Source organism: Ascaphus truei, chromosome 3 (genome assembly GCF_040206685.1).
Source record: "Ascaphus truei isolate aAscTru1 chromosome 3, aAscTru1.hap1, whole genome shotgun sequence".
NCBI classification, from domain to species: Eukaryota; Metazoa; Chordata; class Amphibia; order Anura; family Ascaphidae; genus Ascaphus; species Ascaphus truei.
This window is the reverse complement of record NC_134485.1, coordinates 389,317,433-389,330,634: the sequence shown is the minus strand read 5'-3', so window position 1 is coordinate 389,330,634 and position 13,202 is coordinate 389,317,433. Positions and strand designations below refer to the sequence as shown.

General features: G+C 42.2%; 1 protein-coding gene across 1 annotated transcript in view; it reads left to right on the top strand.

The window, feature by feature from the left end:
• CEP126 (centrosomal protein 126) overlaps positions 1-13,202 on the top strand; it is a 110,602-nt gene that overhangs the window by 93,695 nt on the left and 3,705 nt on the right. The window contains exons 9-11 of the mRNA XM_075592439.1: positions 3,930-4,014; positions 6,551-6,760; positions 9,787-9,851. Coding sequence (XP_075448554.1) covers positions 3,930-4,014; positions 6,551-6,760; positions 9,787-9,851 — 360 coding nt within the window. The remainder of the gene's footprint in view (positions 1-3,929; positions 4,015-6,550; positions 6,761-9,786; positions 9,852-13,202) is intronic.

Here is a 13,202-nt window from a genome sequence, read left to right as displayed (position 1 = left end):
AGAACAAGCTCCTCCTCCCACGTGTTTCATGCCATCACTGGCGATTTCTCAAGGAAAGCGCCAGTGACGGCGTGAAATGTGTGGGAGAAGGATCTTGTTCTCCATGTGGATGTTACACATTTTTATGTAGCTCAATAAAGATTTTTTTATCCTAATCTTCTTTGGCTGGTGAGTTCCGCTTTTTTTCGGTTTTGGATGTCACACCGATCCCCTTTCTCTACACTGCATGTTTCCGGATTGGATAAAGATGCCGACAGAGACACAGGATCTTTAACGCTCCAGCGTCGTCAAGAGGACAAGGGATATGGCGACATATTGTGAGTAAAATTGCTAACTCCACGCCAATTTGTCATTCGTTTTGGGCTTATATCCAGCAGTTCAGTTACTCATGAGACCTTGCATATATCTCTAACTTTACCACTGCTGAGGCACCCCCTTATGGAGACTCCCCAATCACCTCTCTAATGGTGCCTACTACTCATGTACCGTGACTAAGCTATTGATTACATATCATTGATACAGCGCTGTTCCTGAAGCTTGCAGCCGGTTTTGCTTTACCTACAATGGGAATCTTTATGGCAAGAGCCTTATAAACAGTCAAAGGAACCTCAGACATTGCAGGTTAATCAGAGAAACTTCATTTTAAAGCAGGAGTTTTAGCATTAATGGTAGGTATATCACACACACACTACAGGAGAGTCAGAAAAATCCTAAGGCATTATAACAAGCAATGGTTACAGTGGATACTGCAGGAGAGTCAGAAAAAGGGGGACTTTACTTTGAAACAGGATCCTTAGATTCAGTACTAAGGATATCAAACAATGGATCAGGAGTCTTAGAACCATCAAGGTTTACAGCACTTACTGCTGAGGAAAGAGGTGTACCATGAATCAGGAGTGGTGGAGAAGTCATCTTTTGGCTCCTGGAATGCAAGGTTAGCTTGCTGAAGTGGAGGGTTAGGTGCCAATGAAGAATCAGCCAGGGTTGCAAGAAGAGGATGGTTGTCAAGTATTTGCAAGCTTGAGGTGATGGAAGCGATTACAGTGTCCCACATATGCAGGAGAGCGGAGTGCCTATCCAGGATTTGGCCCCAGAGGTACAGCACCCTCCCAACCGCAGTGGGGGCCATATGTGGCCCGAGCATTATGTGATGGTGTTCGTCTTCGATCAGGAAGCTGACCTGCAGGGCTGAGGTAGGGATGCAAATAAACTGACCAGGGCCCGGGGACAGAGTATCCATAGTTGGTATGGAAGCAGGGGTTAGGGCTGGCGGCAGAGTTGCAAGGTCCAGGAGACCGACAGAGATCAGTGCAGGCGGAAGGCAGCAAGGTCAGGGTCATGGTCCGCGGTCAGTAACAGGGAAATCCAATGTACAGGGAAGCCACAGAGATAGGCACGCCACAGCAATAGGCAAGCCACACGGAAGGCTCAGGAACGAGGAAGCCACAGGGAAAAGCAAGCTACACAGAAGGCTCAGGAACGGGGAAGGCTCAGGAACTAGAAGGCTCAGAAACTAGAGCCCTAGGTGGCCAGTAACACAACTAAATGTATACAACGCTCTGGCGGGGACTGGAAGTCACTGGCTGCTATTAAAGCCCTGGAACAGGTACAGCCAATATAGCAGGCTGTCAGTGATCAAAATGTCCACAGCAGCCGGGTAAGGGCGGGTTCCAGCCAAAGCCTGGACTGGAACCCTTACACACTGGGAGTCTCCGTGCGATAGTGCCTCAATAGGCCCCTGTGCAGTTTCATGAATATCCCCCAACATTAAGCAGGACAAACTGCACCTCAACGCAATCCCAGCCGTTTTATTTTTTTCCATTTTTACATAGGATTGAAGCAGGGGGTCTCTGGATCTGAACCCCATTAATTTCAACTCTGAGGACCCCTTACTTACCTCCGCAGGTGCCGGTAGCCACTCCGCTCGAGCAGCAGGGTTCACGTAATGGCGGAGTTTCAAAGCTCCCGCACCCTACGGACCAATAAGAAACCGTGACCCCAGCAAGCTCAGCCGGAGTGGCTACCTACGGAGCTGTCTATGAAAGCACGGGATCCCCAGAGATTAAGTTAATGGCGTTCAGCTCTGGAGACCTCCTGCTTCAACCCTGTGTTAAAAAAAAAAAACTAAAATGGCTTGGATTGCTCCTTTACTATTATTTTGCAAATATTGTCTTGTTTTTTTAAAGGAGATTGCCAATGCAGAATAACATACAGTAGATAAGATATCCTAGCAGATTTAGCTGCCATAAACTGTCAAATTAAGGTAAAGTAGCCAAAAGTGAAATCGGTATGAAATAAATACAGCTGTTGTATGGTCCATTAATCACTGATGTTTATTCAAAACAAAATTTTACTGACTTATCATCGTCCCGTTTTCATTATTATGTACACAAGTCAAAAGATGCACTAAAATGACTTTAGAAAGGATTTTTGTTTCCAACATGACTTCATTTGTATGCAGATGTCTAAAAGAAATACATTGCAAAATGTAAAGGAATGAACCCCTTCTCTGCCCCAGGGGCTTGCAATACATTGCAGAGGAGGAATCATAAGTCCATGTGCCAGCAATAGATGTAAAGTAGCACAGTGTGGCCCAGATCCACAAAGCTTAACCATTATCCATGCATTCCAGACTTCAAGCAGTCATTGCCTGCAAAAGATTCTCGACAAAGTATTAAAAATTAACATTTTATTTATTTGTTAATTTGTCCAATTACATTTGAGCTCCTGAAATAAGGGGACTGTGTATGAAAATGGTTGCAATTCCTAAGCGTTTCATACGATATTTTTGTTCAACCCCTTGAATTAAAGCTGAAAGTCTGCACTTCTATTGCATCTCGGTTGTTTCATTTCAAATCCATTGTGGTGGCGTACAGAGCCAAAATTATGAAAATTGTGTCTGCGCCCAATTATTTCCGGACCTAACTGTAACTATTCACAATGAGATCCCACTTCTTCTGCTCCTCCAAGGATCTGCCCTTCCAGAAGCTTCACCCCTCTATTTATAGCCTAGCATGATGTCACTGTATCCAGGCAGAAAGGGGGTGGGACTTACCTTCTGCTACCCCAGCCCCATGTGACAAGGGGTGTTACTCTGTGTGAGGCAACACAGTTACCCTAAAGGCCCTAAGAATACCAAAAGGGGGTTATAAAAGTATGAAAAGTCAATTTTAGTTAATAAAAACAATGCAAAAAAAAGTATTTCGTAAGTACAAATATAATTATTAAACTGTAAGGATGTAATTAAAGATAAACAAAATCAATGCTGGGCTAGAGCGTGGGCAGGGTTTAAATACCCCGCGCAAGTCCTCCTCCTCCCGTTGGGGCGCGCACAAATCTAAAAACCCTCGTGGGGAGGGAGGAGGAGAGCTAGCCACAGCTCCCACCCTCTGGAGGCACAGCAGCGCTTATGTGGACTACAGCCCCATTTTTGTGACCTCTGCCTTTCTTAAAGGCTTAGTGTGCCTACCGCGAGGTTTACTTACCCCCCACCTACAAACTGAGATGACACAGTTTTGTGGAAGTAAAAATTGGTCACAACTTTATTGCCTTAACAATACTTGAAAATAAACTGTCAGCTAGTCGCTAGGTATTTGGTAAGTACAAATATAATTATTATACTGTAAGGATGTCATTGAAGATAAATGTTAAAGCAAATAATTGAGGAGAAACTTCCCATCAACAAAATAAAATTAAAAAAAAAGATTACTGGCAACATTTATCAAACTTAAGGGCCTTCTTTACCAAGCCATATTCAGGTATTTCCCATTCAGAAACACTATTGATGTGGTTGGCTTTGGGGAGTTGTAATATGATGACATTTGCATACTGTATAATGTCAACATATTTTTCATTGTAAAACGTTATATCAGTAACAAAACATAGATACAATATTTAAACTATTTTATTTATTCCAAATATTTTAATAGAACCTGCATGCAGTGAAGATAAGTCCATTTCCAAGTGCATTTGAACCTGGACCAACATCAAATAGTGTCCCAAATTCCAATGAAGGTATGGTTCTTTCTTTTCTTTTTGTAGGTGTTTTATTGAACTAAGATCAGGTCCGCAGTAAAGCCAGATATTTGTGGTTCTGAGTATGTTATGCAGTAATAATGCTCATTAGTAGCACCAACATCTCATGAGTTCAATATTTCCTTAAGGCTACAGCTCAGTGGCACCATTGGGTGAACATGAGATCTGCGTAGCACTGTTGCTGCCCTGTGATTTGTATTATTATACTTAGTAATGCTATAAACTTTTGCCACTCCAAAGCTTATTAATTATAAAAATATAACTTTACAATAGATCCGTGTCACTAGGGTGACCATACGCCAGATATAGAAGGGACAGTCCTGGTTTTTTGTTTTAACACCGCAGTCTCCTGACAATTTTCTCCAAATCGTTCAAATGTTCTGGGTTTTAGCTTGTCCCGTGTTTGGACATAGAACTCTTAAAACCGTAAAAATAGACACTGCGTGATTTTATCTGATCGATCATATGAAAGAGAAAACATTTTAAATATATTGGTATATGCTAATTAAACGATTTATTAATATAAACCAAATTGTAATTTTGCTATACTCGAGAGTTTGTGTTATGTTAGGAAACAGAAATAAATCAGCAATACACCATAAACGGGGACACTATTAGACAAATACCATTATAATATTTATTTTTAAGTGATATTATTTGTTTTCTAAAAACTTTTTTCAATGTTTTCCGGTGTCTATTTTTCATAATCTGGTCACCCTCCGTGTTACACACCCTTGCAGGGTTTGCGTGTTCATTTTCTGGGGTCTCCCAACAACTGCTGCCCCCGAGCCACAGTAATAACCAGCAGCAGAATCTTTCTACTCATTAGTAGTTTCTCTATTTTTTTGGCGCAGATTCACTAAGCCCAGCTTACCTCTTTAGCGTGATTATTAATAACCGTTAGATGAAGTTAATGTAAGAAGGTGTTCACTAAAGCCAAATAACATGACATTAACCAAGATTTACTCCAGTTATAGCAGTAGAATTATGGTTGACGGCCATTAGTGTTAATGAGACATTAAGATACTCAACCCTTAGTTAGTAAGCTCGATAAAGATTTACGCCAGGAAATAACTGTTACTAGAGAGAGACCTATTCAGGGGTGCGCAAACTTTTGGTCCTGCGCCCCCCTGCCTTGTGTCCCCCGGTACTTGCGCCCCCCCCCCCCCCTTCGCTTAGAGCTATGTCGAATGACACGCAGGGTCATGTGATGTCACGTGACCCGCGGAGTCATCTAACGTTGCGTTGCCATGGAGACGCTTCCAGGCGCCGGCTGAATCACAGTATGTTGAGGTTGCAGAGGCCTCACACGATCCCCTGGCATTTAATTTTAATGCCTTGGGGAAGAGCGCGGAGCCCAAGAAAAATTTTGCATCCCCAGTTTGCGCAACCCTGCAGTAGAGAGCCCATTTATTCATATGCCAATACATTATACTCTCTCTCCCTTTCTCTGTATGAGTTTAGAGGGGCATATTTGAGGTGCATGGGGAAAGTACTCCTTAGTAACCTATCTATGAAGGTCTGAATGTTTTAAACAAAAACATGTTTTTTTAATGAAAAGAAACAGTGTTTTGCATATTCCTTAACTTATTTGATGCCCTATTGCTGTTCTTGGAATGGCTTGAGGATGGGTTTTGTTCCCAGAACATTTGTAGCATGTGAGAGGTACATCTATTCTGAAACTCGGTGGGCCTCCATCTTGATTGTAACGGTAGTAACACGAGATCACAGGGCTTAATAACTATAATGTAACATTTAAGGGGCTATGTATGTATCAAGGCAAAAGTGGTGCAATTCTGGGGCAAAACACATTTTTGATATATTAAAGTAACAAATCTTATTGATGTAAATGGGATTTATTTTTAATACATACACTGGCAACACACTTTATTCGAGCTCGGCTAGTCCCACGAATTCGGGTATACCCGGGTGTATTGAGGTTTGTGACTGTTTTCTGCCCGAGTGCACTGAGGTATTTTCCAGGCAGGGATTGAAACATTTTATTCCCGCTGGCTGCAATACTGCACAGTATATATATATATATACTGCATTACAATTCATGAATTTATGCCATCTGGTAGACACGCGAAGCATTGCAGCCTATTAAATCCTAATCATTATCATTTAACAGATCAGCCGCCCGTCAGCCAGGCATGAACCCAGGCTGGGAAGGCAAACACAACGGGGCATGTCAGAGGTGAGGAGCGGCGCATTCCAGGTATCTGCCAGGTACATACTGGGTATTTGCTCGAATAAAGTGTGTCGGTGCAGTAGTGCAGATTTTTTTTGCCTCAGAATATGTGTCAGTGTCTCAAATCTCTATATTGTTACTATTGTACAAACATATTTTACTGTTTAATGTTCTAAAACTGCATAAACAAAACAACCAAAGCTGTAGTATCTCTGATATGCACAACCTGCCAAGTGGCTAAATGCTGACTGGAAAATATGAATTAGTCACTATTACCTAATTACAATGATTTTGTTTATATTTTTCTACATTTGTGATCTGTAGTTTCCGAAAGTACTGCTCAGTTTATGCTAGCAGAAAACCTGGTGGAAACATCTGTTGCAGAAGGAGAAATTCTAGCTGCCATGCAAGCTCTGCAAGCAAACAGGCAAAGCTTCCTAATGCACAAAGCGCAGCACATAGGCCTCAATGCACTTTCTCTTGAAGAACAGAAGCTTCTTCAGTCATTGGACCGTCTCAATCAAAGACTGCAGCGTAAGTACAATGATTTATTGTTCTGCCACACAGACTGTTTTATGCTTCACCTGGTTTTTGAGGCTGGTAATTAAAACATAAATTCTCCTATTAAGTAAATGATTACAGCACTGCAAACAACCCAGTACAGTTGTTTGCTCGTGCTGTGGATCATAAGTATACTTCAGATCACTTCAACATCGGGCCAAAGCTTTATTTTCAGAGGGGTTTCTCTGAGGTTAACGCATATCCAAAGCCAATTATACGCAAAAACAATGGCTGTTGTAAATCTCAATAGCAAATTCTGAATGTTAAGTTGGCAGTAAATTGCGTTAGCTTAATTTCTCACGTTACGAATGTCTTAACCAAAGGTGGCATAACGCCCATCCAGGAGAATGTGAAACACTTTCCACACCTGAGATACCTGGCATATATGCTAATTTAAATCATTTGAATATACTTTGCATATCCCAATTAGCATATATCGCAACGTATCTCGGCTATTGTCATTTTTGTGTACAGGATTCTCTGTGTGATATAAAAAGGTGTGTTTTTTTGAGGTATATAAGTCACTTCGGTATCTCTTTTCTCTCTCGGGTATGAATGGGAAAAACACCACATCTAGGTATGACTTAACTAACGTCAAATTAAATCCCTGCATAACTGCAGGGGACCTCACTGGATATGCGTTGGTAAGGGGGTCCACCTCTTTTGCATACCATTATCACTAGCACCCGTTACACTTAACGCAGTGCCCTTTCTAGAAGAAAATTTGATTGAGCCTGATGTTTGTGAGCTATGAAGATACATGTTAATGCTTTACGAGATGGTAACTTAGGTTCTCACCTCATTAAGTCAATAACGGACCTCTGTGGGTCGGGGCCCGGTGCAAAAAATATTTTAGTGTACAAACTTATAATGAGCAGTGGGACATTTAAACAAAAGGATGGGGGCGCAGAAAAAAGGGAAAGAATCACTAAGTGTTCAAAAATGCATCTAGCAGTTTATAAAGACATATAAAATAAGTACAAAAACTTACAATAAAATGGGATCTTATTGATCCAATACACCAGGCAGGTAAAACCACAACAGGAGCTCCGTAGTCCAGACACTCCCCCCCCCCCCTTCTCCGGATCGCATATGGACTACGGAGCTCCTGTTGTGGTTTTACCTGCCTGGTGTATTGGATCAATAAGATCCCATTTTATTGTAAGATTTTGTACTTATTTTATATGTCTTTATAAACTGCTAGATGCATTTTTGAACACTTAGTGATTCTTTCCTTTTTTTCTGCGCCCCCATCCTTTTGTTTGTTTGTTGTGAGTCTTCTCTAGCCCCGCTGATCACGGGAGACGGGGAGCAGCACTAAAGAGGGATCTCAGAGACTACCTTTGACGGCCAGCGCGCATTTAATACTGTACGCAGTGGGACATTTACCTACATCACTCACTCTTTTATTTGTACTAAAGTTACGGTATACTAAAAAATCACATATTTTATACCTGCAATAAGCAAATTGCAGATATTGGGGGAAAATGGTAGCAAGATCAGGATCACATAGCAACATTTTGTAATGTTTCCAGTGGTCACAAGAGCCTTAAACTGTGCAGTAGATTATATGTTGAATACCATACGGACTATTGAAAGCAGAATAATGGTGATATTCCTCAAATATACTGAGACTGAGCCGAATTATATGAATACATAGGACATTTTTCTAATGTCCCAACCCTTGGAAATCTAGCAGAGTGATGGGTTAAGTGTGTAGAGGCAGGGGGTCAGGAGCGCACTCACATCCGGGAGTATATAAAAAGAAAAAACATACACATATAGTGCAAAAAGGTTTTGATAAACGTGATAGGAATAAATGATAAACAATATCACTCACATTCTCCGTGAGTGATCAAGGCCTTTTGGTTAAATGGAGTGACCACCTCAGATATTGGTTTCAGCAGTGATGTCCGTCAGCAAACAGTTGTGCAGAGAGACAGGGGGAGGAGAATCCCATATGTGGAAAATGGAGGACACAGAAAATAGTGCAACATTGCTTTATAGCAGGAAAAATACATTTAAAGAGTTTACACTCACAAACACATATTGGACTCAGGCATTGGGACCACCCGGGGTCGGTCAATTGCAAAAGGCGGCACTTCCTCCTTCTCTGGTATTCCACCTGTGGCGGCCGTCCACAGTGGAGTTTTTCAGGAAGATGGAACTCAAACCTTTGCAGAATGTCACCAAAGTTGACCAACGCTTGGTAGTCTTTCTGTGGTTTGTGCTGTCCACCCTGCGCGTTTCGCTCGAAATCGGAGCATCCTCGGGTTAGATGGGTTAAGTGAACTGATTCATCCGCAGTGTGAATGTAAAATTATTCTTCTACATTTGTATGTATTTGTCAGCTGAATAAATTGTGAAATGTAGGAACAGGTTGTAATTTAGGCAGGTTGGAGTCGTCATGTTTGACGGGTTACTTTTTCCTCCCTCTCTGTTTCTTTTATCAACTGAAAATGCCCCAACGGTCTTTGTATGTGACATATCAAGAGGCTAAAAGTCCTAAGCTAAACAGTCTCTAAAGATAGATAAATAAAAATAGATTTTTGATTTTGTGCTATTGTTTAGATCAGGGGAGCGCAAACTTTTGCTGCTGCGTCACCCTGTCTTGCCTGCCCCGGTGCTCGCACCCTCCCCCCCCCCCTCCTACCTTGCAGCTGCATCAAATGACACTGTGGGGTCATGTGACGTCACATCACGTGACCCGCGGCATCATTTGGCGCGTGTGACGTCACATGACCATGGTGACGCCTCAGAGCGGCTAAATCACGCTAACTTTAGAGTTGCAGAGGCGATACCCCGCCATTTAATTTAAATGCCTTGGGGAAGAGTGTGGGGCCGCTGCAACCGCCCGTGCCCCCCCCCAGAAAAATCTCCCGATTCCCCCTGGGGGATGCGCCCCCCAGTTTGTGCACCCATAGTTTAAATGATGTGGTTTTTTTCGTTGAAAGTATTTGAATAAATTTCAATCTTATCTGCTTTTGTGATTCTTTTAGATGTCCAGGAAGCCATAATCAAAAACCCAACAGCTACAAGTGGTTTTCCAATAAAATCACCACTGGTGAGAATGAATTTTCTTTTCTAACCATTTTCCCATAAGTGTTATCTATTTAGTAAAAGTTAAAACCTATGTACCTTACATCTCCTTTTGGGTATAGATCTTTATAATACAAGTCGATTGTGTGTGTGTGTGTATATATATATATATCAAAAAATAAATAGACGATACCGTTCTGTGGCTTTTATTTGTGCGACCTTTCGAGATACACTGATCTCTTCTTCCGGCGATGTTAGGCTGAGGCCCCAGTACCTCCGCTGCACGCGCGCCCGCGAGACTGGCGGCGCGTGCAGCTGATTCCCCGGTCTGCAGTGAGCTGCAGGAAGAGACCAGGGGGGCGTGGAGGGGGAGTGACGGGGGCGCGGCCATGACGTCACCCGGCAGGTTCGCCCTCATTGGCTGAACCGCCGGGGGCGTGGCTTAGCGCTCCGTCACGAGTCCTGCTCTCAATTCTATTGAGAGCAGGAGCAACTCTCGCCACAGCGCTGCGGTCCCCCCCTCGCAGCGGGCCCGGAGCCATTGAGGGGAGGGCTCTCATCCCTGCAGCGTCCGCCACAGCGGGCGCTGCAGTAGCCAGCGGGGACCAGGCCTTACAATGAATGAATGAATGAAGCAAGCAAAGGGTATACTTAAAAACAGTGTCTCTTGGAATGTTATCTGTGCTTTTCCCTCCCCCCCCTTCCCCCCCCCCCCCCCCCGTGTGGATGTGATTTATGGCTAGAGGTGTTAAATGGTTCCTGAAAGTTAGTGATGTAAGAGTGTGTGTGTATCTGTGTGAATATAAATGAATGGAGAGCCACACACTCTTACATCACTAACTTTCAGGAACCATTTAACACCTCTAGCCATAAATCACATCCACACACGGGGGAGAGAAAAGCACAGATAACATTCCAAGAGACACTGTTTTTAAGTATACCCTTTGCTTGCTTCATTCATTGTAACATCGCCGGAAGAAGAGATCAGTGTATCTCGAAAGCTCGCACAAATAAAAGCATTTCGTTAGCCACAGAACGGTATCGTCTATTTATTTTTTGATTATTGAAGCTCGGCTAACATGGTACTGATACTTCTACATTTATGTGTATATGTGTATATATGTGTGTGTGTGTGTGTGTGTGTGTGTGTGTATATGTGTTTGAAAGCTTCATTGGTGAATACAATGCTCCATTTCAGTTTCCTCTTTTTCCAGCACTGTATGTCTGCACATATGGACAGCATGTAGTCAGAAGTTTTAACCGGTATTGCCACTGTGTTATTATTATTATTATTATTATTATTAATAATTAAAAATGCGCCAACATGTTCCCCAGCACAGTGCAATTTGGATCAAAGACCATAACAAGCTTGAGATCAGCATCAATTAATGATGTATAATGCAATCGGTCCCTGCTCCAAGCAGCTTAGACTCCAATGGAGTTAATCATTAAACTATGATACTGTCGATCGAGGCACTGTTGCACAGAAACTCCCATTGAGTTCAGTGGGAGTTTGTGCGCTATATCGCTGTTTAATAACTAACCCTCTAAGTCACGGGTTCTCAACTCCAGTCCACAAACCCCCCCAACAGGTGAGGCTTTAAGGATATCCCTGTTTCAGCACAGGTGGCTCAATCAGTGGCTTCCTGTTTCAGCACAGGTGGCTCAATCAGTGACTCACTCGAAGATTGAGGTTGAAGCCACCTGTGCTGAAGCAAGGATAGCCTTCAAACTTGACCTTTTGGGTGGTCTTGAGGACTGGAGTTGAGAACCTCTGCCGTAAGTGGTGAAAAGAGGGAGAAAAACATGTGGATTAGTGAGCAGAGAAGACAGAGTTCTGAGGAGGTATGATATCAGCTAATTAGTTTTGTTGATTGCAAAAAGGATCTCAGCAGGGTGTTGGATAGGCCTGTGAATACATTTTTTAGGGATCCTTTAAAAATTCATGGGCTGTGGCGAGTCTGACAGTGTGAATAGTCATTTCAAGACGTGGGGTATGGCCTAGAAAACATCTTGGAAGTGTGATTTAATTATGATTTTAAGGAAATCCAAAATACTGTATTAAAAAAAAAAAAAAAAGAAGTTGGAACCCGGGGTCTGAGATAGGTATGGACAGTGTTGTGAAGAACTTTGTGAATATTAGGATGTTAGTCAGTCAGTGTAGATATTTGGATAGTTGCGCAGAAGTGGAGGGATGGTGTGGGAAGTAAATAAGCAATGTTTAGTTTACAAAAAGAGAGGTCTAGTCAAATTACCAGGGACAAATGCCCCCAGAATTTCTCTTGTGAAAAGAGTGTTGGCAACGGTTGATAGGACTTGTTTAATAAAGTGGTTAGGAGAGAAAAACAGTTTCAAGAAGGGAACATGAGCAGGTGGTTATAAATAACTAATTCAGGGGTAGTTTAGATGCAAACGGGCGAAGGGAAATTGGGTGCTAATTTGAAACCGAGGACACATGGAGAGAGGTTGTTTTTAGTACTGGTGTGCTGAAGGCATGTGGTATCACCACTACCTCCTTTCTAGTAGTGGTGATCTACTTTATACACTCCACCTTTCCATGGCCAATCCAAATCATTAGATCTGATTGCCCCTAGATCCATGGTCTGTTTAGTGTTTGTCAGTATAACTGTTCCTATCTCTCTATTACTTTGCGCCTTTGTTTTTGCACCATAACTGAAGGCTGTTGACCTTTGTATCACTCACTTCTAGTTGATATACTCTTTACAACTTCTGAATTGTACCTCAATCCATCCACATTTCCCTTACCCACCCCTAAATGATGGCAATCTATTTATATAAGCCCCAAAAAGAAATATCTCCTACAAACTCCTCTGTTGTGTTGCTAGAAAAGACTTGCCACATTATGGATCAATTTGGCTTCTTACTGGACAACTATCCCCCTATGAGTGGTTTGCATTTACCACTCCCATGCTATCATGCACATAAAATCACTAGTATCATTCTTTTATCCAGTTCTTATTTTTTGTCATTAACAAGGAATGACATGGCATTCACCATTATAATGTATTCTCCCTTTTGAGATAGAAAGCCTTGTCTACCACTCAACAAACCTTCTAGGATGACACATGCAATACTTGATATAAACCAGAGAAGAAAATCATCTAGAAACATGACCGAAAACCTCATAACTCAAAGGACTCAGGGTATATCTCAAAATATCAATTATTTTATTTATAGCACAATATAATTATAGCAAAAAATTCCAGCCCTCTTTTGTTACATGTAAAGACAGCGAAACTGAGTTTGAATCAGCGTAACTTAGTTCAATTCCCGATGTCAGCTCCTTGTGACCTTGGACAAGTCACTTTATCTCCCTGTGCCTCTGACACCAAAAACATAGATTTTAAGCTCATCT